Raw genomic sequence first — 26,297 nt, 5'->3', positions numbered from 1 at the left:
TTTTAGTTTTATGAAACATCCCCGCAATTATTGCAGCTAACATGCAATAGAGGCTGCTGATTGCCTTGCTTTAACCAACACTTTCATTTCACAATTAAACATGATTTTTAAAGCAACACACATGCAGTCTCACGTTTATTTCAAAATAACATTGTTATTTGTTTTATTTAAATAATATGGAGAAGTACATTCACATATCTGGTGCTTTGACAGTCTATTCCACAGTTATTTCCATAACACCTCTGTCTCCTGATCCTATTCTTTTCTTTTTTCTGTGTGTGAATGTTCTTAGAAAACACATTAAGATTAGATTGTAGTTTCTTTGGAATTTCCTGGCTAGAGCCAGGTGAGCTGTAATAAACCAAGAAAAAGATGCCTGACTGGAATGTAAAAGGGGCCTCTGTGGATAAATCATGAATTGCAGTGCACTGCATGCTTATAGGTTCATTTTTGTGTAAACTATTTTGTGACTGATTGTGGTTCTGTTTGATTTCTAGGTGAACAAGGGTCCCTTGGCTAACCCTATATGGAATGTGACATCCTACACCGGTAAAGACTAGCTCACAGCAGTGCTTAATCTGATTCAATTCAGCGTTTATGCATTATTGCTTATAATGGCTTATTTTGATCCTGATGTCGTTGTCCAGGTAAAGAGTGGCTGAGAGCTGAACTTGCCGTTTCCACGTTCTGGCCTAATGAATATCAGGTAAATCGGTAAAATAACAAACAGCAACTACACAGTTAGAACATCCCACTATCATGCATAGTTCTTTACTTTCTGTCAAACTGATGTGAAAACGCAGATGTCACACAGACACACACAAATAAAGGCAAACACATACACGTGCTGTGAGGCAGGCAGCTGATTTATTTGTGTTGACTGAGGCTCAGGAGGTGGCGATTAGGCTAGAAAGACACTTAGAAAGACCAGCCGGGTGTGTGTTTATGTGTACACGTGTTTGCACGCATAGGGGTGTGTCGCCATGCTGGACACTGACATTGTTGTTATTGCCCTATGGTCTTGTTTATGTGTTTTTAATGAGCAGCTGTCTGACTTGACCCTGAACATGAGATTCACATAGGAAAATCTATTGCAGGAATATTGTTGTAGGTTGCATTATACTGATCTTATGTGCATATTTGTCTCTTCCTTTTTCTTAATTTATGTCAGTCAACTTGATCTGTGCGCGGTCGTTGGGTGGTGTTCAGACATGTGTGTACATTACAGGCTGAGCGTTGTAGCTCCATACACACACTGATCATGTTAACACACACAGCCAGAGGACTGTGTAATATTACTATAAAGCAAAGTGTAAGAACATCCTCCAAATGGCCCATCTGGAACCCAGTCCCCCCCAGCGGAGATCACCAGCATGAAACTCGTGTGTCAACATGTTTTAATTGGAACATAATCATCCAGGTTTGCCAAGGATTATATAGGTTTTGAGGCTGGGAAACAGGTTATTGGATTTCAGAGTATGAAGCTATTTTATCATGTTGGAACATGTTTCTCTGTTAGCACTTTAGCTTCAGCTGTAATGAGACTCGTTTCACCAGGGGAAGACCTGTCGCATGCAACAACAGATGCACGTATGAAATGCAGACAAAGCCACATAGCACAGTTTAAGAAGACCTTGTAGTCCTCTTAAACATTTTGTCTTTCTTGGCTCTTTATTTCAACTGAAAACTTAACAATCTTAACCGTTTCTAGATCTCCACAATGCAGTGAAGAAAGAACTTTATATAAAGATAATAATATCTGGTGACAGTTTGATATCAGAGTAAAAATATATTCCAAGGATTGGTGGTTTAAGTGATGTGTTTTGTTTTTATTTATCTTTTTTTAAACGTGACAGTAAATCTTGAGTTTTGAGCTCTTGGTCAGACAAAACAAGATATTTTAAGACTCATTTTCTCACAGGAACTTAAATTACCTTATGCGTTAATTCATATGATATATATACAGAAACAGTGGCCAAACACAATTTACATTTATTAATCTTTGGGCTATAAAGTCACATGAAAATGTTCCTTCCCTGCAGCTTTAACCTCCTAAGACCCGAACTCTTCCACAGCATGCATTTTTAATTTCTCTTTGATATTTGGGTATATTGGGGCCCAATGAATGTAAAAACAAAGAATTACCAGATTTTTTTTTTACCTTATTTTTGTTTTTATGAAAAATCAGAGCCACATATGAGGACATTCGTTTAAAATTTTGATAGAACAGTAGCAGTATAATGTCCTCATAAGTGGATATCAGGCCCTTGTAGAGCAAAATTGAGTATTTTGGTCTAAATAACCCAAAATGTGATGTCCACATATGTGGACGCCAGGTCCTAGGAGGTTAAACATGTTTGATTCAATGGCCATGCATGCATAAACTGTATCTGAGTGACGTACTCTGGAGTAATGATGTAGGCTTTAACATTTCAGAAAGCAATAAACCTGCTCTACACTGATTGGATTGGTCAGATAGTGAGTGTTTGACCCCCTGTATGTATCAGAGGTGACCGCAATCCAATATAAGAATATGAATTCAAATGGCTTTATGGTAGACAATTAACTTTTACAAGAAGGTAAAATGACTTGCACCCAAGCCACATGTCCCTGGGCATGATGAAAATCCTTTCAATACCACACTCATGAGTACACAAACATTAGCAGAGTGTAGATTTAAGACCAGCTCAAAAAATTGATTATAATCTTTGATTTGACTGCAGAGACTTGCTTCACTGCCAAAAGAGTTGGCCTGAGATTTGAAAATGTTTAAAAGTTTGATGTCAAGTTTCTTGCTTTTAAAGTTCCTAAATGCTAAAATTTAATTGGACACCAATGGGCAGACCTTGTGTACTCAGTCTTTCATTCTCTGTCAGGTTCAAACAAGTTCATAACCAAGATATAATTTGTTCAGCTAAATGTCCACAGACAAACCTCAGACTATACTGTGGGTTAGATTCCACTCACTGCAAATTCAGAAAGGTTGTTAAAGATTTTTTAATCTCACTTTTGAATAGCAGGCTGGTAAAGAGCCAGCCCTAAGCCACACATTTCATTTAAGTATTATGTCTATATTAAATAGATTTCCTTTAGGCTATGTAAGAAGAAAAAGTATTAAGATAATTTGAGAAGATTCATTTTATTCACTTTATTTGGGGAACATTCATTGCCCAGAGTGGTGACCCGAGTTCGTCCTCAATGACTTGAAGCATAAACATAAAACATTGGTTTATATGTTTTTATACATGCACCTACATGCAGGTGTATAGGAGGCAGGCAGACAGGAAAGCTTGGCAGACAGGAAAGACGGAGATGAAGGTATTAAAAGTCAGCTGATGTCTTTCTGCTGGGCTCCGCAGTGAGCTATGAGTGAAAGATGATAGGAGAGAGAGACAAGATAGATTGGTAGGGCAGGGAGACCGAGAGGGGGAGAGTGTGACAAGCAGGAGATGATAAGCTGTGGGTAAACAGTTCACGGCAGATTTCCTTTTACAGGTGATGAATGACAACAACTGCTCACTGCCTTGCTCTCTTTCTCCCTCTGCCTCTCTTTTTGATGGCTACCTCCTCTTTTCTCCTCCTGTCCCTTCTCTTCTGTTCATTAGGTGCTCCTTTCTAAATAAACACTGTTAGAAAACAGACAGCAAGCGAGAAATAGAGAAAGGGGAAAAAGGCTTGGGAAGGCTAACGTATGGACAAGGAGGAGGAAGTGAAGAAGAGAGAGATTACGATGAGGTGGATTTTCCTAATTCAGATCCTTAGTGAGCTGCAGGGAGGTTGAAGCACCTGTTGACTGTTATGACTCCACTTAAAATCTACAAATTTAGCTTGCCAGTGTTATTTAGTGTTAAGCAGGTAATTTGCCTACTCAGCCATGATTGCTTATTTCTTCCAAGCAATCATACTAACACATGAGAAATTAGTTCACGGCAAGAATGTCCACAGATTGTTTTTTTTATTTTCATCAGATTTATAATGGTCACCCAATGGTCACCCATTATATTTTAAAGTTATATATACATAATCTATTTTGCCCAATTATCAGCTTACATTTAAATACTTTGTAAAGTCCTGGTGGATTAACAAACACTGTGCGTTTCCATTCCCCAAGGGAATCAAAACAAGCACGACAGGTTTGTTTTTCCAGTTCATCCGAGGCCATTCCCATAACGCTGAAACTTTCACTACCTTCACCAGGTCATGGTACTCAAATCACATTTTAGTTCTACCCTTAAGAATGAGCTGTTTTCAACTATCCAGCACTTTTAAGGCGGCCTATACCATGAAGTAATGGTTTTTTGGAAGCTTTTCTAGGGAAACTAAAAGTGCATTACATACATACTCGTTGATTAAACTCCTTTAAAAAAAACAAGCAGCAAAGGATTTTGGTCTTACAGATTGGTTAGTCATAGCTTTTGGCATCACAGTCAAAATTGTTGCAAATATTACATAACGTTTAAAGTATTGTGGATCTTCCAACACTATGAAGAAAAAGGCTTAAATGGCTGATCGGGGAGCTGTTCATGCAGTAGAAAGGCAGCTAATGGCAGCCTCCCATGCCTCTAATGTGTGACTCTGTGTGTTTGAAGTATTTATCAATCATTGACCTGCTGGTAGCACAAAAATGAAATTAGGAATTATCCTGTGGGGAACATGGATGTCAGTACAATGGATTTACTGAATTTAACTCCCAAGGCCAACACTATTATCATAGCTAAAAGAAAATTGAATTTCATGTATTTATTTTGGGTTTTTTTTTTTTCATCCTTTGCTGAAGTTCTCATCATGTGTTACATGCACAGATGTTTGACAACATAAGGAAAACAGACAGATGTAGGAAAGGAAAGGAAAGCAAAAATAGGCATGGGGAAAAAAGAACAAACAGAGAGGTCATAGCCCTTTGCTATCTGACTTACCACACTGGATTTCAGTATATACTATAATTTCTTTAGCAGCCATTTTTGTGTACCCAAAGAGATTACTATGATCCATGAGGAAGTATCTCATTTATCCTCCCTGCCGTGTTGGGCAGAATGTATAAATCCAGCGGCATTCAGGGTGGCGGTTTTGAATTTATCCAGTTTAAAGCACATCACCAGCTGCTGTCGGTGACTTTCAGCCTGCTTTAAGATTGAATTGTTCATATTCACAACAAATTGAAATGGCAATAGTCTCACTTTGCAGCTTCCACTGCACTTAGGATGCATCAAAACAATTTGTGATCTGGTAACAGTACTAAAGAGTTGATTTCATAACCATAAGGGGCTTGTGATTTGCAAACAGAGCATTTGTAGATTACTTTTCTCTCAGGCTTTGACTTTGTTTTTCCTGTTGTTGTATTTTCTGTTTTTGATACACGGTTTATGTGCACAAATTGTTACATTTGCAAATTCAACTTCTTCAAGGTTTCAAGCTCAAGCATTTTGTGTGCTACTTGTAAATGCTGTTGTCAGTAATTGTGCATGCTAATTGTATGAAAATTTATTAATTAGCACATTAAAAAGATGTTATTTCAGGATATCTTCATCTCAGTGTTAATATTAACTGTTTAAACTGCAATTGGGAGAGCAATAGGTAAATCTCCTCTATCTCTCTTCTCTCAGGTCATATTTGAAGCTGAGGTTTCGGACAGCAAAGCCGGCTTCATCGCCATAGACGACATTCAGGTGCTCAGCTACCCATGCGGTGAGTCATTAGCATGCCAGCAATTAGTCCTAGTTCGCTGGATAGACGCTGATAGCTTTGGCCACTAATTAGACTGTACCTGGGATGGTTTCTGTTGCACTTGAATGGGTAGATAAGTGGGAAGGTGACACAAGAGAGGAGGGATGTGGCAAGAGGAGAAAGGCAAGTCGTAGAGAAAAATGAGAGAAATAAAAAAAGGAGAGTGGAGGAAACACAGAGAGAAAGAGGGGAATAGGAGAGAGTGAAGCGGGAAATGAGACAGTATTAGGGCAATCATGGAGAGAGAAGATTCTGACCACTCAGCTCTTTCTCTTTAACCCACAAGCACACACAGATGCGTGCACACACACACAGAGTGAACAGTAGCTTTCTTGTCTCTGTACTGACAGGAAAGAGATGAGGGCTGCGATCCTTTTTAAATTCTCAGTACGTCTCAAGTCTTCCTCTCTTCTTTGCTTGAGTGTTTCCTTACCACTAGAGGCTAGAAAAAAAGTGTTGTGACGACAAACTGTTAACAGAAGGGTCGTCCGTTAATCTAAAGCCATAGGCATGTTCCTGGAGAGGCAACTATTACAGCTGTTTTTGTTATCTATCTAGCAGAAGCACTGAAATCTTCCAGGACAATTCTGTTTCTTAATGGATTCTATTGATTATAAGTCATAAAAATAAAGTGTCGTGAACCCTTGTAGAGTTTGTGGGGTCGTGGTGTCCCTGTGGTCCCTGTCTCTGTCACAAGTTGTCGATATGAGTCAGAAACACATTTCTACACTTGGACGTGAAATCTTGTAAAATATGGGAGGGAAAAAAGGATCCCTGGTGTTTTAAAGGCAGAGCAGCGGGGCCCTTAATAGGAAGGAGCAAGTATTTAAAAAGGAATTAGTACTTAGTCTCCACAGTGGAAGCATTCATTCTCACAGCTGCATTTCTGGACACACGGGTTTGTGTGTGTGTGCACATGTTCACATGCGTGCATGTGTGAGCTTGTGTGTTTGTGAGCGTGTGTCCGTGTGTGTGTGTTTTCATTCACCATAGGAGCTGCTATCTATGATTGCAATCACATCCCCAGAATAAAGATGTCACGGCTGAACTGGATCTTCAGGGTCTAAAAAGGCTTACTTCATTATCTTAGCATGGTATTTAAGAACTGGAAGCTATGTCAAGTCACATGTAGTGAAGGTGGCATTATTGTTACCTGGCAATGGCAAGTCAGTACTGTGCTGTGGTCCAGTAAAACATAATAATGACAAAAATGAACATATTCCTCAGGGTGGCCCATCGTCCTGAAATGTATTGTGTGTTTGTGATAAGGTGACCGTTTTGTCACCTCATTTCCATTTTAAAGAGAGGAATAAAATCAAAACATTTTAAAGCACAAATACATATATTCTCGCTGTAAACCTAATCTGATTCGCCTCTTTGTTTGACCTCATTTCCTGCAGATAAATCGCCTCATTTCCTGCGCCTTGGGGATGTGGAGGTGAACGCTGGACAAAATGCCACTTTTCAGTGTATCGCCACGGGGCGAGACACCTCGAACAATAAACTCTGGCTACAGGTACAACCAAGAAAACATTTGCAGAACGTGTGTGGTGTGCTGTTATTACACCAACAAGTTCTACAAGGCATTTGTAGCAAGACCAGATCTAAACGATTAATTATGATTATGGGGTTATTTAACTAGCAGTATTTAAATTGCAATAATATTCGCAGCCTTTCAAGTCCAGATCCAAAAACAGCCTGTTTTGTCACATCTAACAGTGGTATTCATTTTAGTGTACCCAAATACAACATTATTGAATGGATTTCATTTATTTATTTATTTATTTTTACAGAATATGACAGTTAAAAACATATTTAAGAAAGTCAACTTTAAAGCCAGAAAGGCTTGATAAGTTAAGAGAAAATTTATACCACTGGACTCAACTAAGAGCATGTTTTCTGTAATTGGGACAGACTTTCCCTTCATTATATGACTCTCTGTCTTCATAAAGTTGCAGTACAAATGAAAATGAGCAAGGCCTTGCTAAATCTGTCATTGCATTCTTGTGCTGATTAATGCGAGCAGTTCCTTGTAAAATAATATAAATATGCAGTATATAGCATTATTTACTTAACAACACAAAGAGTGTACTGAATGTGACACCCTTAGGACTTGTATGTCCAATTATAAAGTGTCAACTGCGCAAACACACAAGTACACACTCACGCAGTCACAGTCACACTGACTGACTTCAGGCCATACATTTAGCAGCTAACATGATTAAGAGTTTAATAGCTGCTGATTTCATTATGGTTCTATTGTAGTCATGACCTTCAAACCTGCTGTCAGCGAAGCAGAGGGGGATGAGAGTGTGTACACACACGTGTGTGTGCGCACGTGTCTGTGGTCAGTGCTGGCTGACCTTGAGCAAGGCATTTAACCCTTCATACCCGCTGCAACACCTGATCTGTCTGTCTGTGTGTGTTTGTCTGTAGAGGAGAAATGGAGAAGATATTCCAGTGGCTCTGACCAAAAACATCAACCACAGACGGTTTGCTGCCTCCTTCCACCTCAAAGAAGTCACTAATCAAGATCAAGATCTGTATCGCTGTGTCACCCAGTCAGAGCGCGGCTCTGGGGTGTCCAACTTTGCTGCGCTTATCGTCAGAGGTGAGGATTTTGAAAAACATTTTCAAGGTTATTTAATAGATTTTCTGTCAACTTCTTTGCTGCTTTTTTAAAAATCTGATAGTAGTATATTTATATATATAAGCTTTTTTGAAGAGTTCTTGGATGTACAATGAAAGTTCCCAATGTATTAAATTTTAATACAGTGTGTCAACAAAGTCAGACAGAAGTAAACAAAATCAGGATTCACAGGAGCTTGATCCATTTATCAAATTTGTTAGCTTAAATCACAGCTGCCAATAGCATATTTTATCATTAGCTAAGTAATTAAGTTTAATTCAGTGATGTTAATTTGGACAGTCAACAGTGACTCCAGTGCAGCACGAAGTAAATAACGAGTGATTTTGGACTAAAGCTTCATTTAAGGGCAAAATATTTAGTTCATGATGTTGCCCCTTATGAAAATTAATAGTCCAGCCCTGATATAGAGGATGTCTTATCATATGAAAGAGTGATTTAATAATAGACTAACTCTGTAATTAAAAGGTTAATGCTGAGTTACATCCTACGTGCTTCCATGTACCCTGGCTAGCTGTTTTCTTGACCTCTCTGTGTGTTTGTGTGTTTTTTTTGTTATGATCAACTTTGTGTTTCACTGTGACTGACTGATAAAATGAAAGTCACAATATAGGCTAATGAGGGAGGGTATGTAGATCTATGTGTGCTACGCTTGTGTTTGAATGTGGGTGCAAATGCTCCGTCTGTGTGTGTAGATGCTTATATGAGGATGAGATAGCTCAATTGTTGTCTATGCCAGCATGGGCGTGCTGTGTCTGAGTGTACGCGAATCGAATCTGTGTATTTGTGTGTGTGTGTGTGTGTGTGTGTGTGTGTGTGTGTGCGCGCGCGCTGCAGCTGTCATGTGCATCTGACATGTGGTTAATAAGGTGTCACCAATGTGTGTTTGAGATGGGATGCTTTATTCATTCACATCCAATAGCTTACATATTCAATTCATCTCCCAGAGAGACACACGGGGGGTGGGGTGGGGGTGGAGGGGGCAGATTGGGGTGGGTAAAGGCGAAAGAGATTCAGAAAGAATGATATGGGAGTGACGGAAGGGGGGTGGAGTGGGTAGGGTGGGGAGGTGGAAGGAAGAGCAAAGAGAAGAGAGGAGTTGGTGGAGAAAAGTTAAATGTAAATAGCTCATTATCCAAAGAATATCCATATCAGAATCAAGAATATGTGTGAATATGTAAACAGCAGAGCAGAGTCATGTTTATTATTCTGCATAGGAGATGTCAGAGCAGAAAGAAATAAGAAATCAAAGCAGGAACGAGCGCCATGAATATTAGATGGCGTACCTCAGATAAAGGTGCTCTTACACTCTCTGGCATAGAGGTTCAACTCTCTGTGTCACTTGACCCTAACCCTGCTATTGTGAGGCTAAAAATCACTAGATATAAACAGATTTTTATTTATTTATTGATGAGGATTATCAGGCAGTAATGGAAGGAGATCTTCAGGACATTGCTGATTTAGTAGGAAAACGTAAGTGGCTAATGTTTATTTATTGTGAACATCTTTTTTTGATTGCGAGAAGGGAAAGAGGAATGAGATGAGAAACTCGCACAGCAGGAGATATGTGTCCGAACATGAAAGGAACCAATCTACATGTATGAAAATAGATTCAGGTTCAAGACGGTGCACTGAGAACGCTGTGTCTTTCATAACCAGCCAGTGTTTTTGGTTTTTTTTAACAATCAGTAGGAACGATACTGTTGGACGTTTGAGGAATTTTGGTGATTATGAATATTGATCTTGAATCTGGTCGTTAGAAAGATGTCACAATAAAATAATAAGGACTGCATGTATGAATGTGGGAGGAGAAGAGCCTCATGTTTATTTATTGGTAATATCAGATGTGAGAAGAGAACCAGAGAGAAATCAAAGAAACAGAGAATATGTTTATTTCACTTTTTGAAAAGTCTGCTTGTTGGATAATTGAGGCTCCTGCAGGACACTGACAACCATGAATATGGACAGTGTTGCTGCATTGCTAATATTTTCGCTCTGAATATTTTGATATTTAATATTTATTTATTGTGAAATTTAAGCTAGCAGGCGAACTGCTGGGAATGGGCTATTACTTGAGGAATCATCTATATAGATTATAGGAAAACGGGAAAAGGGAGAACTCATATGGATGTGCCAAAATATGATATACATAAAAAATAACCCAGGTTTCATCTTCAAAGCCTTAAAGTGGCTCACTGTAGGATGTGAAATTGTCCCACTAAGGTTACTCACAGGAATAGTCTATTGATATTTATAACATGTAGATGACAAAGATGTGCTATTATCATGTGGGGAGGCTGTCAGGATGAAAGAAAAGAATCACATTTCTTTAAACAGAGGTGTGTCTTGGGAGCTTGAGAGGTGTGACAGGGGATTCCAAGATATTTCTTATATGTACATTTCCGCCTCTCTTCCCTTTTGTTGAAATATAAAAGCATATGACGGCTAAGTTACTAGCTAACTACCAAGCCTATTTAGTAAACACAGGCTACATGGGTGTTGCTCAGACACAGATAACTGCTAACTGCTAAATATCATGCAATATAAACAACAGAGCTTCCATTAAAGAACCTAGAGCACAGACTCCTGAGGTGGGCTCTTTGTACACTTGAGCACACAGCTTGGACATCTACTCCAGTGACAGACTATCAAAGCCGACCTGCCCCTTAAAACCGCCCTCATAATACCTTTAACCATTTATACAGTTTTAATTTGTGGGGTTTAACTCAAGAGTTGCAGCTTGGCCAAAATCCAGATGAATAAAATACTGTCACATTATATAGGGATTTGTTTATTATTCGTTTGTAAAACTTTAATAAGCGATCAATAGATACTTGGTTTTTAGAAAGAAGTACACGTCACTCACACAAGCTGTAGCTTCTCTCAAGATTACTTGCTGGTTTTCTCTCAATATAACAGTCAACTCAGCATCCCTGGGTCGCTTGCTTTTCCAAACAAATATGCAAGATCTGATCAAATATCCAGAGGCCAGTTTTAAAATTCAGCGTTACATATACATTTCCTTGTGTACCAAAACAGTACTAAGGTTCAATAGCCCAAAGCCCAAAATTTTAAGACCTGATGGATGGATGCTGGCAAGCAGAAGCTCTGCCTTTACAAGTTTTACTGTAGATAAACAGCACGAGAGGTATGAGAGAGTCTGACTGTGTGTTTGGGTGTGTATATGTATGTGCGTGTCACTTTTGGTTTGGTCAGAGGCGAGCTCTAATAAAGCCTTGCCCTCTGGTTCCTTTGGTGACAGAGTGCATCATCACCACACACATACATCACCATGCCAGCTTGCATTACACACAACCCATGGCCTAAAAATCTCCTGCAATATTACTGTCACACACACAAACACAAACATGTATCAGACTTATGTGCACATGCAAGTTGCTTGAATTCCTGCAGTTGGTTTAAGCTATAGTGGTCCACCTCTAAAATGTCCCTTTTTCTCTTGTCGCCAGTCGCACACTCTTAAGTTAGACTGACAGGTGGAGCTTCAGGCATTATATAAAACTATAGAAAACCAAAACTACTACCACTGGACTGTTGTTAATGCAGCTGAAATACACACACACTTGCACGCTCATGCACACTTCTGTAGTTCTGTAGGTCACATGACCTCCAGTGAGCTCCCTAGTGATGTCAGCAAAGGTTTGTGAAAGCTAAACTTTATTGACAAGGTTGCTGACGATGGAAAACAAAGGACATTCCTGGTGGGCTCCGGTCACCAATGAAAACTCTCTCTTTTTCCACTCCTTTCTTATATTAGTCTGACTGTCTCTGTCACCACATTACAAACCACAAAAGCACAGAACCTACCAAAACATCTTTCATAATAGCTTCTGATTGCTTGCTCTTTTCCATATCGGAAGAAAATGAATGACAATATAAAGAAATTAATCACAGAGGCAGTGTAGGTCAGAATCAGCATATACATTTGAAGCTTTCCCAGTGTTCATTTGTTTCCTTATTTTCATTTACATTCGACCCAATAACCTGAGAACGATGAGAGGGTTCACACATGTGATTAATAATAAAAAAGATAGTGACAGCAATTCCACTGCAAAATATTGGAATAACACCATTGATGATTTGTTATATTTTTTAGGTCAGTTGCACGAATGACAAGTGATGGAACAAAACAAGGAGAAAATGTAAAGTTTGAGCTTGTTCCAGCTTTTGTTTTTTTTCCTCTGGAGTCTCATAATGACCCAGTTACATTTCTTACTGTTTCATTTTTATGTGTTTTATTTATTTGTTAGATATTCAGTAGATTTTAAGCAACATTCAAACACGCATTCAAGCTAACACACAAGCTAAAAAAATAAATAAACCTACTGTTTTGTGCCCTTTAAAAATGCATCATTGTGAATCTGCTTCATTTCTTCATCTGCTTATTTATCATCGGGTTGTTTACTTTGCTTATTTGATGGCATTGCGGGATGACATGCCGTTGACGTTGGTGGTTTTCTGAAGTAACTTCAACATTCATTATCTGGATTCAGCTTCATTGGCCTGCCTGTGCCTGTGTCTGCGTTTGCACGTGTGCGCGTGCTGTCAAACTTCAGTGTTTCATCTGTTGCTAAAGCGCTGCTTCCCCGTGCGCACCTCTCTGACAGCCACATTCAGTACACACAAAAATGACAACGCAGGCACACAAAGAAAAAAAAAAAACAGGTGACAGTAATGTGAAATATAACTGTTAATGGAGCAACATACACCGTAACACACAGGCACACACATTTAATTTAGATAATACAGTACTTGCTTTGATATGGTGTGATTGAAGCTGGTGGTGTGTCTGAGAAAGATAAAAATCTTTATGATTTACTGCATGCGAGACAGATCACAGTGCATGTGTGTGAGGAGAGTGATTAATTCATGCGTTGATCTGTGTGTGTGTGTGTGTGTGTGTGTGTGTGTGTGTGTGTGTGTGTGTGTGTGTGTGTGTGTGTGTGTGTGTGTGTAGATGTGTCAAGTAGATCAAACTTTGATGCACTGTGTTTAAAGGTTGTATGTGTTTTCAGCCTGTCAGTCACAAATGTGTGACAGTTATCTGGGATCTGGCTGGCCCTGAAACCATCGTGCATCCATCACATTATGTAAAAACACATCATTTATTCACCAAGCACTTTGTGGCCGTGTTACAGGGACATACGTCTAGTAAAACTACATACTGTGCATAATATTTAAAACTTAATTGCCGTTATTTAGTCAATTGTACTTTTTTTCTTATTTTACAGTATGAAATGATACTGTAAGGTAATTAATCGTTACACCTAACAAAGGGGTAGTTGATGAGCTGAATGTTTGGGCAAATAAGCAAACTTAATAATGGTAACCAGATCCCCTTTGAGATGTCTCTAAATTTTTCGGATGCTTATATAATGCATAGATTTCAGTCTGAATAAGGACTTGAATTCCAAAAGCCATCTGACAAGTAGAACAGAGTTTGGCCTCTAGGCTCTAATCGTCTTAGTCCTGCAGAAAACATTTGCACAGAGATATTGGGGAGTGATGGGTAAATATCAGTCCCCTAAGTCAGGGCCTGTTGGTGGCTGATGCTCGGGTGATGGTGATGCATAGCAAACAACCTTGTCAAAACAGAGGGAGAGATAGGAATGTTAGCAACTTATGTGCATTTTTTACTGGGAGGGTTCTTTTGGTAGATCGAATGGAAAGTGAGGGATGTCGCTTTAGTTTTCAGTATTGCATCTTGCCAGTACAAGCTTTGAGATTTAGATTATAGAACAAAAAAGCAGAGGGGGGAACTGCTCATGCTGTTGCTTTAACATAGTAGATTCACAGTCTTGTGGTAGCGAAGATGTTCTGTCATATTTGAATTAGCATTTTTTACACAAATTCTTTCTCATGGACCAAAAATCCATTTGATTTTAACAGAAGAAGTAAGAAAAGCACACATTTCACATCAGAAAAGGGATTAGTCTGTATTTTTAATTCAGGAAGGTAAAAGGCTTGTCATGTGTAGAGTGTAAACTTTATTATTATGATTTTATTCTTAGTAAAAGGACATGGGATCTAAGCAGCCCTATGAAGCATCTTAAACCATTTAATTAGCCATGATGCTCACGTAGCTCGTGTTGTGAGTGGGTGTCGTGGCTACAAGACCTAGACCCTAGACAGTTGTCATAGCTGGCAGGTATTCTGTTTAAAATGTTTGAGTTCACAAAGATCATGTGACCACTAATGAGGTATTTTATTAGATTGACTTTATTATGTTTGCTGCCACCCTAAAGTGACCTTGTTTTTGCGAAACCAACTTACATGTTCTTGTTCTTTGTTTTCTCTCCCCAGAGCCTCCGCACCCAATTGCACCACCTCAGCTGCTCGGTGTCGGTCCCACTTATCTACTAATTCAGCTCAATGCTAACTCCATATTTGGAGATGGACCTATAATACTAAAGGAGGTGTGTTAGTCTTGAAGTACTGGATGTTTTTAACATTTTAACATTGTAAATTGGGGCATTGTAGTCATGCAAACTTAACAAATTATGTAATTACTTTACAAACCTTTAACAAAGACCATAACAATTACCATTTATAATCTTACAGGAAAACAGGTGGCTTCTAAGTCACATGAATAATTCCGATTTAGCTTATATGAAGAAAGCTGACCTCTAAGCTTTCTTCTGATTGTCTGCCTCTTGCAAATAAAACACTTAAACTATAGGTTTGTTTCTGTGCTCACACCAGTCATGTGACTGAGAGAACATTGTTGTGGATATCCACCTTCACTTACATCATAGAAAATTGTCTAAAAATGGAGACAAGCGTCTGGTTCACAGGGATTATTTTTCTTGATTTCTTCTTTTCCATGCTTAGTATGTACATCCAGCAATTTACCAGCATATGAAAGAAAATAAGGAAAAACATGATTACAAGTTGTCATTTGCATATTTTCACAAGGTTATAAGTCATAAGCAGAAGCATGGTATCTGGTCATGGAGGAAACCTTTGTATTCCAGAGATTATCATATGACACTGACATTAATATTGATGTTCGGATTAATACTTTCTATTCTTTCTAATAGGTTGAGTACCGTATGACATCTGGCAGCTGGACAGAGACTCATGCTGTGAACTCTCCTAACTACAAGTTATGGCATCTTGACCCAGACACAGAGTATGAGATCAGGGTCTTACTGACCAGACCAGGAGAGGGAGGTACCGGGAAACCTGGTCCGCCGCTCATTACTCGGACCAAATGTGCAGGTAGGACAGCTGCAATATGTTAACATAGAAGAGTTAGGATTCAATGTATTGATTTTGTGATTAGAGACTTTGCCTTGTCAATAGAGTCCTTCCTTATGTATGTTCTCCTAAAAGAAGATCAGCCAGGTTTAGCAAGAAGTCACAGATGGCATTACTTAATTGGTCCCTCTTGATCACACAGGCTTTTTTCTGCTTGTCTTATTATTTATCGATCTGTCCATCTACTGTTCTTTTTGTCTTGGTATATATATTTTAGTTGGTAGGGTGATATTTGTACAATGAACAGGCAGGAAGAGGAGAGGTGTAGCGAGGGGTGGAATTGGAGAAGAAAGGAGGGGAGAGCCTGAGTCAGTTCTTGGTTGCTCAGTGATCTGCGCAAAAGAGTGATTATAACACTGGAGGCTCTCTGCACTTTCTATCACTTTTTATACTGTTTTTTTCTATACTTCTGTCATTCCTGCTTTCTCTCTGCTACTCTTCCTCTTTCATACCTCCCTTTGTGCCTTCTCTATAGCTTTCTTTCTGCTTCGTTCTTTTTCACTGCCTTTCCCCCTTTTCTCCCTGCTTCTCTCTCCCCATCTTTCGCTCTCTGTGGATCAATAGACGGAGGGCAGAAACACTGTCTGACATTTGTAGAAATAAACGACTGAAATATAAACACAGCTAGCCTGAGGGAGAGAGACGGAGCAGGAGCGAGAGAGAGGGTTGATATGAGAGAGAAAGAGACAGAAATAAAAGCAATGAGCTTGAATGAGAAACAGAATAAGGGAGCGATGGAGAGATGATGAAAAACAATAAGGCTGGAAAAGAAAGAGAAGAGAGAATGAGAGTGGGGCGAGAGAGTGCAAGAGGCGAGAGAATGATGAAACTGGAGAATAAAAATGAAAGAGAGATGAAAACTCATAACCACAGGGTCTGACTGATGTGTGCCAACCTGTGTGTGTGTGTGTGTGTGTTTAACAATGAATGGATCTGCACGTATGTGGTGTCTGTTTATTGACAGAGAGGAAGTCATAGACTTGTTCAGGCGACTCGTGTATTGAACAGTTTCCTGTTTGACAGGAAGAGGAAATGAATCTTCTTCTCCTCATTCATGCTGGAACACATTGCTGGTAAAGACGTAAACTCATTGTAATCTACGTAATATGATGATAACAGGCCAAATCTAGAAAATGCGATTATGAATTTAGAGACTAAAGAAAAAAATGAATCCTGTACATCTGATTTTTTTTCTGTTTTCCTGACTGTAAAAAACTGTAGTGTATTATGATGTTTGATATTAAGGCATTAATATTTTATGATTTTTAGAAGGACTTCCTGGCATGTAGTTATTCATCAAATGCATTTCAGACAGTAGCAGTGCAGCAAATGTCCTTATGAACAAACATTCCTCAGATCAATTAGATTAGTTGGATGAAACGAGAGATCTAATACTGAAGACCTTTTCATTGAACAGGGAACTAAAAGATGAGCCACTTTTGTTTGCTGATAGGTAGATTACCTTTGGACAGATGCATGCAGGCTGTTCTCACATGTTTTCAGCCTTTAAGCTTAGCTAGCATGCTTCTGACTGGTATTTAATCTTTGCTGTGGATGTTACATTTTCTGTACACCAAATAATCCCAACAGAAAGCATTGTAAACAACTACGTTTTTAACAGATTTGTAAAGAAGTCCACAGAATCAGCTAAATGAAGTTGAGTGAGAGAATGATCCAAAGCCTAGCTGCCACAAACTGAAAGGCTCTGTGTCTTCCCAGTTCTCAGTTTCGTATGTGGAACAACTAGCTACCAAAGACTGTGAGCAGAAGTGTGTTTAATAAGACTCTGAGATAAAAAAATTAAAAAAAATCTGCAGCTTGTCCATTTATGTTCCATGTACAAGAATTTTAAAATGAATTCTAAAATCTACTGGGAACCAATGTGGAAAGTATAAAATAAGCAATTTGATCTCACCTAGTAGAACGAGTTAGTAGTCTGGCAATGGCTTTTTGTATAGCTTGGAGGTGTGTAAGAGATTATTTATCCAGTATATAGAGCATTACAGCAATCTAGGTGCGCTGAGACAAATGCATGAACAATTTTCTCCAGTTCAGCTGAGAAACTAAAGCTGGCAATTTAGAAATGCTCCTTTAATGAGAGAAACAGGGATATGAAAAATACTTTTTATGAGAGCCATAGAGTGGAATCTGATATTAAGAAAGACATTAGGCGAGTACTTTCAGTGTCAAGGCCAGCGAAGAGGTCAAATTCCTGTGTTACAATTATAAAGAAAAGTAATGTGGTTCTGCACAAAAACAAAATATTACTTTTGTCACTGTATAAATTGAGGTTTCACAAAAGTCATCTCGCTAATATACAGTCAAATAAATTCATTCCATAGTCTTTTATGACTAGTTTATGCTTTCTGTTACAAGTTGCAGGTCTTATTTAATGCAAAATAGTGTAATTTTGTAAATTAAAGTCTACTTTTGAGTAAAAAAGACAATATGATTTAGAGTGTGGCAAGTCAAACAGTACCAGCACACACTGTCCTTACGTAGATCACTCAAAAAAACAAAATAAAATGGTGACATTCAAAATATCTGTTATAATTTTCTGACTCGCTTTCTGATCCAACCTGTCCTGGCAGATGGCTGCCCCAACTGATCCTGGTTCTGCCAGGTTTTCTTTCCCACTGCAGTCTAGCTTCAATCACACCATATCATCTGATTTTTTGGGTTCTCTCTATTATTGTAGGGGGTCTACCTTACCGTATGAAGTGCCACGAGGTGACTGCTGTTGTGCTTTGGCACTATATAAATAAAATCGAATTGAATTGAAAATTAATGGTCGTCCACAAATCAGTATGTGAGGTCACAGTCGCACCTTTTATATACAGTGTATGATTTGGCACCGTTACTTATATTTTGAATAATATGCTGATGTTTTTAGTTAAATCTCCCCACCTTCTCCCTTTGTGTTTCCAGCGTAACTGAGATTATCCACACACACATGCAAATGTGCACACACCCTTGGAGTTGGATTGTGTGTGTTTGTGTTTGTTGTTAGAGTGAGGCACACACACAGGCACGGGGTAGGAATGTTATTTAAATGGTAATGACTCCTTTGCTTTTTCTGTTTGGTTAGGTTTGTCTGATCCCACCACCTGTAGTTTACTGAATATTTAGTTTAATACAATATGATGAAGACATGCACACACACACACACACAAGCATCAGGCATCAGCCCAAGCGTGCCACCACACGAAACACTGTTTAATTAAAAAACCAATATAGTTAATAAAAAACTGAGCAGACATCACACACACTGCTGAGCAATTGATATGATAACAGGAAGGATTTCATCTCCTCCTTTCCTCTCTTCTTTTGTCCTCACGTCTCTTTTCATCTCTTCCGTTTACATTTTTTTCTCCTCTGTCCCCGCTTCTTTCTCACGCTCTCTCTGTCTCTCTTCTCCAACTCTTCTCGATTTTTCTTCTGTGGTGATGTATTGCTCTTGTCTGAAGGGTGAAATATAATCAACTTGAACTGAAGGGTTAGTGAGTGTGCGTCGTGCGTGTGTGTGTGTGACAGAAGAAGGTGATGAAGTAGCTTTTAATCCAAATCCTGAATTTTCTGCTGAAAACCTCTTGGTCATGGGAGGTTAGATACACACACACACACACACACACACACACACACACACACACACACACACACACACACACACACACACACACACACAGACAAATCGTAGTTGCTGAGGCTTGAGCACACACGCAGTTCAAGAGAGTCACAGTATTTCTCATATGTTGCACAAGCTCAGCATCGCTTGGATTTATGGAAGAATAGAATCACAAAACACATTTCCAGACACACAAACACAGATGCTGCAGGGAATCACACACACTATGTCATATGTACTTCTTTTTATATGTGAATATGCACACACACAGACACACACACCAGCAGTACAACACTTTTAAGTGTCAGTCTCTTGAAAGAGCAGCCAACAGATTTAGCGACAGAGCGTGTTTTGCTGTGCATGTCAGTTTTACAGTAATGTTCTGTCTGTGTGGGTCCACATTCGTCTGGCAAATGGGTTTTTTTTAAAATCTAACGGAGGGTCTCTTATTTGCAGGGGTCAGTTTTTCATGGATAGATTTCAGCAAAGTGCTTTGCAACCGCCATGAGATTCTGTAGTTCCTAAACCAAAAATGTCACATGCTCAGAAGACATTTTTTAAATTTAATTTAATGAAATTCATAAAAAAAATGCAACATGTTCTGTGCGCTGTGGCAAAACAGTGAAAATATGAGCTAAAACATAAGACATTTTGTTGCAATAATGTGACACTTTAAAATACACTGCTTTTTAAAGTGTACTGTCATCATCTCTATTTTGTATGAGTTAATATGATTGGACTCTTGATAAGCAGGTCTGGTGAATTAAATTAAACTTTTAGCGTGTGCTCATGCTCGTGCAGTGCATCTGCAATTAACCAGAATCACTGCTCCTTTATGATCACCTAAACTGTGCAAGTTTAAGGGCACTCCTCCTGGAGTGTTGGCCAGATTGTAGTGCAGCCAAACAAGGTGAATGTCAAGGTCACATTTGTGACCCATATGGATTGTGAGACGGAGGAGATACTACATCACTGAGGTTCTGGTTGCTGTTTCTGTGAAACCATTTCTGTGAAAAGTATAAAACCAACTAATTACCTATTAATGAATCCTGCAAGTTGGATGGCCTCATTTCCACGAGCATGTGCTTTGTAGTTTGATCTGAGTCAATTCCACACCACACTAATGTTCGAACTGTTTAAAAGCCAAAAGGTGAAAGTACTAAGAGGTGTTATTGGTATTAGTAATGTTGAGTTTCATGGGTAATAAGAAGAATAAAGAACAGAGCCAACTTTACCCTTTAAAAGACATTTGTGGACTCCTCCCTCTTTGCTTCGCGTTTATGTTTGAATTGCTTTTGAATTTAACTCATGCATGTCTTTTTAATCATCAGACACGAGCTGGATTTCCATTTATTTTTCTCAGCCTCATAATTTGAAACAACTCGCACGGCACTGTATGGATAGTGTTTTTTGGACTTAATTGCTGCTTTCATAATTAGCCTCTCAAAATCCATGTAGCTTCCAAGTGCAAATTGAAAACATGTTGGAGGGCAAATTTGAACCTTTTAAGTACTTAAATGTGGCCTAGAAAGAGAAGCACACATGCAGAGAGAAATTAGAGTTAGAGACAGAATAAATGGATGGAGTTTCATTTGTCTTACTTATGACAGTGGAAGGATTACCAGGAACTAATTGGACAGATTAACTTGGCTTTAGCTGCATCTCCTGTCAACCTTTTCTTTTCCAGCCCCTCCTCTCCTCTTTTCTTCTGCTTTTTCTTCAGCTTCATCTCCTCTCACAATGGTTTTATGGCTGTGTTTGTTGGCTCTTCATAATACCTCATGTTGAGGGACATGGTTTAGTTGCCTTTAGCATAGTTCTGTTTCATTTAGTTTCATTTCCTTTGCTTTTGTTTTCCATTTTTTAATTCCAACCTCTGGATTCTGCTGATATGAAGCTTTCTGTCGTTGGTGTTATTGTTAGTGTTTATTGGTATTGTTGTTGTTTTCAAAGCTGCATCTGTAGAGAACAAAGCCTTTTAGTTCCAACATGAATCCAGCCATTTGTCTGTCTACCAAAAGGAGGGGGAAAGGGACAAGGCAGCCTCTGTGGTTTGCCATTGGACCTGGTCCCGCTTGACTCTGGCTGTATTCCAGACGAGTTATCGTCGTTCCCCGTTCCACCTCTGTTTCTCTCTTTCTGTCTCTTGTCTCCGTTTCCCTTTTCTCTCTCTGCTACCTTTATCTGTTCCTCGCTTTCTTCAAACCCAGTTTCATTTTTGTCCATATATTGCTCTGTTCTGCCACTATTCTTTCTTTCTTTTTTCATTCTTTCTCTCTTTCTTTCCCTACCTGCTTCCACTATAAATAGAGATAAGCAGCAATACAATATAAGTCAATAGGGTAATGGGTTTTCAAAAAAGTCATGGTGCGTGTGGGTGTTAAAGACACATAAATTTGTTTACACATTCACATTGTGGGGAACCACCTCCCATTTGGGGACACAAAGTCCCAGTATAATAAATCTTGAAATTATAGGGCCTAATGTTAGGGTTGGGTAACTGGTTATGATGGTAGGTTAGGGCAAGTCTCCAGGAAATGAATGTAATGCCCCCTGAAGTGATGGAAATATGACACTGTGTGCATGTGTGTTTGTGTGACAGGCAGCCAGTCATATATTTTGTTTTAATTCCACGTGGAAGACTGTCTTACTGTGAAGCAGTGTTAGCATCAAGAGACCCTGAAATCAATGTAATTTATTACACTGCCCTAACTGTGAGCATGTGTGTGCGTGTGTCTATGCACCTGTGTGTCATAATAGCTTGTTTTATAGTGAGGATCACAACTATTGATTTGAACAGGGAGAGAGACACAGAGAAGAGAATGAGACAAGTGAGGAAGACAGCGAAACAAAGCGAGAGACAGGCAGAGAAACCAGTGGTCTCTGTCTTGCTCTATTTAAATGTCAACCATCCAATAACAGGTTGAAGCAAAAATGAAATGCTCCGACCCCTCAGCTATTAACACACACGCTGTTCAGCAATAATATTTTCTCAGCAGACAATTACCTGCACAGCCTTTCTTCCCCTGTGTCTTCTTCTATTCCTCATTTTCTGTCCATCTGTTTGTCACATTATTAGTGACATATTTATGTTTAGAGGATTACGCAAACATTAGCATGACTGCATTTTGTGTTGTTGAGTGTATGTAAGAGTTGTGTGTTTGTCCTTGACAATGAATTGTTATTATGAGAAGTTTTACTGAGATGAACACACACGCACACACAAACACACCTATAAATGCTCTGCCCAGATTTAATCTTGATTCAGTCACAATCTAAAGTGTGAGTGGGTGTGTGTGTGTGTGTAGGTGCCTGTGAGCTTCCGTGCATGTGTGTGTGTGTGAGTGACAGGCAGATAATGGGTTGTCAGAAGAAGCGACAAGTTTGTGTCCTTGTGTAGTCTCCTCTGAAAGAGGAAGACCCAGGGAAAAACACAGAGCAAGACAAGGAGGGGTTGGGGAGAGACGTGCGTCTCTATTTAAGGTGAGCCGTTTTTATTAAAAAATCTTGGGAGGACATAAGGAATCAGGTGGGTTACAGCTAGACTGGATAAAAGAGGAATAAAACATCAACAGGTGATAGACTTATCAACGTGAATTCAATTTTTGACGAAGAACAAAGCTTTTCATTAAGTTTGTCTTTGTTTCCCAGTAATGTATTTCACTCTGGCGATGTCAAAGACCAATGCATCCAATCAATATCAGAGTTAATCAAGGCATTTCTTAAGTATTGGAAGTACTGAGCCTGATTAGAAAGATAATTTTGATTATAACATCGAGAACTTTTTAAACTGATTAAAATATCCAGAACAGAAAGTCCCTGAATTTACCAAATTAATCAAAAATAGCAAGCATTTGGATAAGATACTTGAAGAGTGTTGCAACATGGAAGTGTACTGTATTTCACCGCCTTTCTCAAGTGGTTGACCCATTAGGATTAAAAGTCTATTTATATAATAAATTATTAGTAATAAATAAATTATTAGTGACATATTATTAGTGATTTAGATCTATGGCAATGTGCCTGAGGATACACCAAGCTGCTAGCTATATTGTGCTTCAGTTCAAAAATATTTATCATGCTTTACTCTGGAAGATGGTAGAGTGGCAGAGGCATTTCAATAGACTGTTACATCCTCTGGAATCTGCCTTGACTGATGGATATCTTCTCTAGTTAGAAGGAGAAATAACTCTTTGACAGCAATTGGTGGCGCTTAAAGATATTACCTTACTTCTGTTTTCCAAAGGAAAGCAGTATCTTGTGGATTGATAGCCACATAGCTTGAATGCTATTTCCTGTATCTGAGGTAGGCTTTTAAGGTGAATGCAGCAGAAAGCAGGTAGAAATATATGTATTTAAATGTACTCCCTGGCATATATATAGTGGACTCACAGGCAGGACTCTTGCATGCAGAATGTAGAGGAGGAATAGCACAGCCTTGTGATTATAGTCTCTTCTGTGGCTGTGTGTGTGTGTGTGTGTGTGTGTGTGTGTGTGTGTGTGTGTGTGTGTGTGTGTGTGGGCACTGTGGGATTATTGATCCAGCTAAATGAGCCAGTTAAGGTAATTAAAGCCCTGGGCACCGAGGAGGGAAAGTTGATTATATTGACAATAACAGTCTGAATACACATAAAAGACAGAAAAAAAACGACGTGTCCTTATGGAAGCTATTGCTTTTGAGAAATAGTTGATTGACAAGGGTGGTGAAGAAATAGGTTTTTGTAAAGTCCAGTGAGGAAAAATGTTGACACAGAGCTATCAACATGTATAGATCACAGATCTTCTTTCTTCTCTTATTTTGTAGAACCTATGCGAACTCCTAAAAGGCTGAAGATTGCTGAGACCAGGTCGCGTTTGATCGCAGTGGACTGGGAATCGCTGGGTTACAACATCACCCGCTGTCACACCTTTAACGTTACCATCTGTTACCATTACATGACTGCCAACGATCGTAGCAAAGCTGACTGTTTGGACATGGACCCTAAAGGTACTACTTACTTTTCTTCCTACCTTAAAGGTGCTACCGTACTGTGCTACTGACATTGATGCAGGATTTGAAGTCGTGGTGTTTTCTAGTGTTACATTGCTTTTTATTCATTGTGACATGGGTAAAGAAGTACAAAAAGACTTGATAAAGTAACAACCCTAAAAGTGCGGAAATTTAGTATAATAAAAAGGTGTCTGCTTTCAGCGAGATTTCAAATTTGAGTGGATCATTTATTCACAGTGAGCTTGACACTAGTATTGACAACCACTTCATTTTGAAGCCAGACATAATATCAGAAGCACTGATGTTGAAGAATATTGGAATGGACATAGGTTGTAGGTACAGTAGTTGGAATCATTCCCTGAAAAGTGAATAATTAATTATTGGTTGAAGTCATGTCTCTCATACACTCAGTTTGACCTGCTCAGCTATTGATCCGTTAGTCAATAAATGTAGTAGCTGACTGACAGAAATGTGATAGCCAATATTTACATAATCAATTACATATTTAGGTTCAAGACAGATGACAACAGCTCTCTTGTTCCTTCGTTTGAAATATAAGGCTTTACAGTGAAAGCAAACAAGTGGTAAACTGCCTTTAGCTCTCACACTATTACCGGTACTCACACCTAACAATACATTTAAAAACACTAAGTTCTGATTTTACATTACATAGACCATTATAAAATCAGCAGCAGATTACTGAGTGAGAAAAATTGGTTTTGATCCTAAATACATTGCAAATGTTATGACATTTTACTCTGCAGTGTGTTTATGTTGACCCCATTTTTGTTCTTAGCACCACGCCACCTGGTGGGGAACCTGCCGCCCTACACCAACGTCAGCCTGAAAATGATTCTCACTAATCCGGAGGGACGGAAAGAGAGTGATGAGACCATCATACAAACCGATGAAGATGGTACGATACACATATCACACCTTTTTTTTATTCTTTTCCCCATTTCAAATGTTTTTATCCATTTTATGTATTTTTGTCACAGTCTGGCGAGGGCAGACTGTATGAATTGAAAAAGGACCCAAAATGCTCCAAGGAACAGGGAACAAAACTTGAATGTTAACAAAAAGCGAGCCGTTTAATATGGCTGGTAAAAAAGGTACAAACAAAGGGCAAGGCAAACTGAAGCAAAATTAACACAAACCTAAACTGGGAAATCTAAACAAACAATAAGAAAAACCTAGACAAGAAACTTGGAAGCATGGCATAGGAAACATGGCGTGGACAACAGACGACCTGACAATCACACACTGAAAACAGAGGACTTAAATACACAGGAGGTGATTAGGGGAAGTGGAGACACATGAGGAAACAGCTGAGGGTAATAAAGCAGGATGAGGCAAGGGAAGCAAAACTAGAAACACTCACATGAGACATGGACCTTCAAAGTAAAACAGGAAACACACTGACTGAATTCTAAACATGTAAACTTAACAGCAACTGGGGAGACAGAATATAGGAACCTGAAATATGGTACAAAACCATCACAGTGGACATAACATGGAACACAGGGAAGCCATATGACGAAGCCAAAGAGCAAAACCTAAGATAACCATAACTGAGATCTAGGGAAACACGAAACAGTACCACAAAGGACTCAAAACATAATCCATAATATAAAAACACGAGATCTCTCCAAAATGAAACAGGAACATGAGAGGCAGACATAACAACATAAGACAACAGACATGAAACACACGAAGGGCAAGGGAGATTTAACATAGTTGGAACACGAGGGGGAAATAATAAGAACTAGAAACACTTAGGCATGATAACAAATAAACTTAGGAAACCTGATAAGCTTAAACATACACTATGAACATCAAAAGAACTGAAACTCAAAACACTGGGTCATAAGACCCAGGACCGTGACAATTTTTTTATGAAGCAAACTTTTCAATAAGGGATGGAGTTTTGTACAAAGGGTGTTTTTAGTATCTGTAACTCGTTTCTGCATGTGTTGGGAATGTCACTGCTGCCTGTTCTCAATCTGTGTATTTCTGTTTAGCAGTTGGTT

The 26,297-nt window shown here is 38.9% G+C and overlaps 1 protein-coding gene across 21 annotated transcripts in view; it reads left to right on the top strand.

Annotated features, from left to right (window-relative positions):
• ptprk (protein tyrosine phosphatase receptor type K) overlaps positions 1-26,297 on the top strand; it is a 105,787-nt gene that overhangs the window by 49,894 nt on the left and 29,596 nt on the right. For all 21 annotated transcript variants that reach the window (XM_085248074.1, XM_085248088.1, XM_085248087.1 and 18 more), the window contains 9 exons: positions 498-549; positions 648-706; positions 5,604-5,685; positions 7,125-7,240; positions 8,161-8,335; positions 14,696-14,808; positions 15,433-15,613; positions 24,082-24,264; positions 25,064-25,183. In XM_085248074.1, the coding sequence (XP_085104200.1) occupies positions 498-549; positions 648-706; positions 5,604-5,685; positions 7,125-7,240; positions 8,161-8,335; positions 14,696-14,808; positions 15,433-15,613; positions 24,082-24,264; positions 25,064-25,183 (1,081 nt within the window). The remainder of the gene's footprint in view (positions 1-497; positions 550-647; positions 707-5,603; positions 5,686-7,124; positions 7,241-8,160; positions 8,336-14,695; positions 14,809-15,432; positions 15,614-24,081; positions 24,265-25,063; positions 25,184-26,297) is intronic.

The sequence above is a fragment of the Mchenga conophoros genome, linkage group LG15 (assembly GCF_057382185.1).
Source record: "Mchenga conophoros isolate Kocher_MC1m ecotype Shallow Benthic linkage group LG15, M_conophoros_male_GT1.1, whole genome shotgun sequence".
NCBI classification, from domain to species: domain Eukaryota; kingdom Metazoa; phylum Chordata; class Actinopteri; order Cichliformes; family Cichlidae; genus Mchenga; species Mchenga conophoros.
Note: the sequence above shows the minus strand (reverse complement) of the source record. Positions and strands in the feature narration are given on the sequence as shown.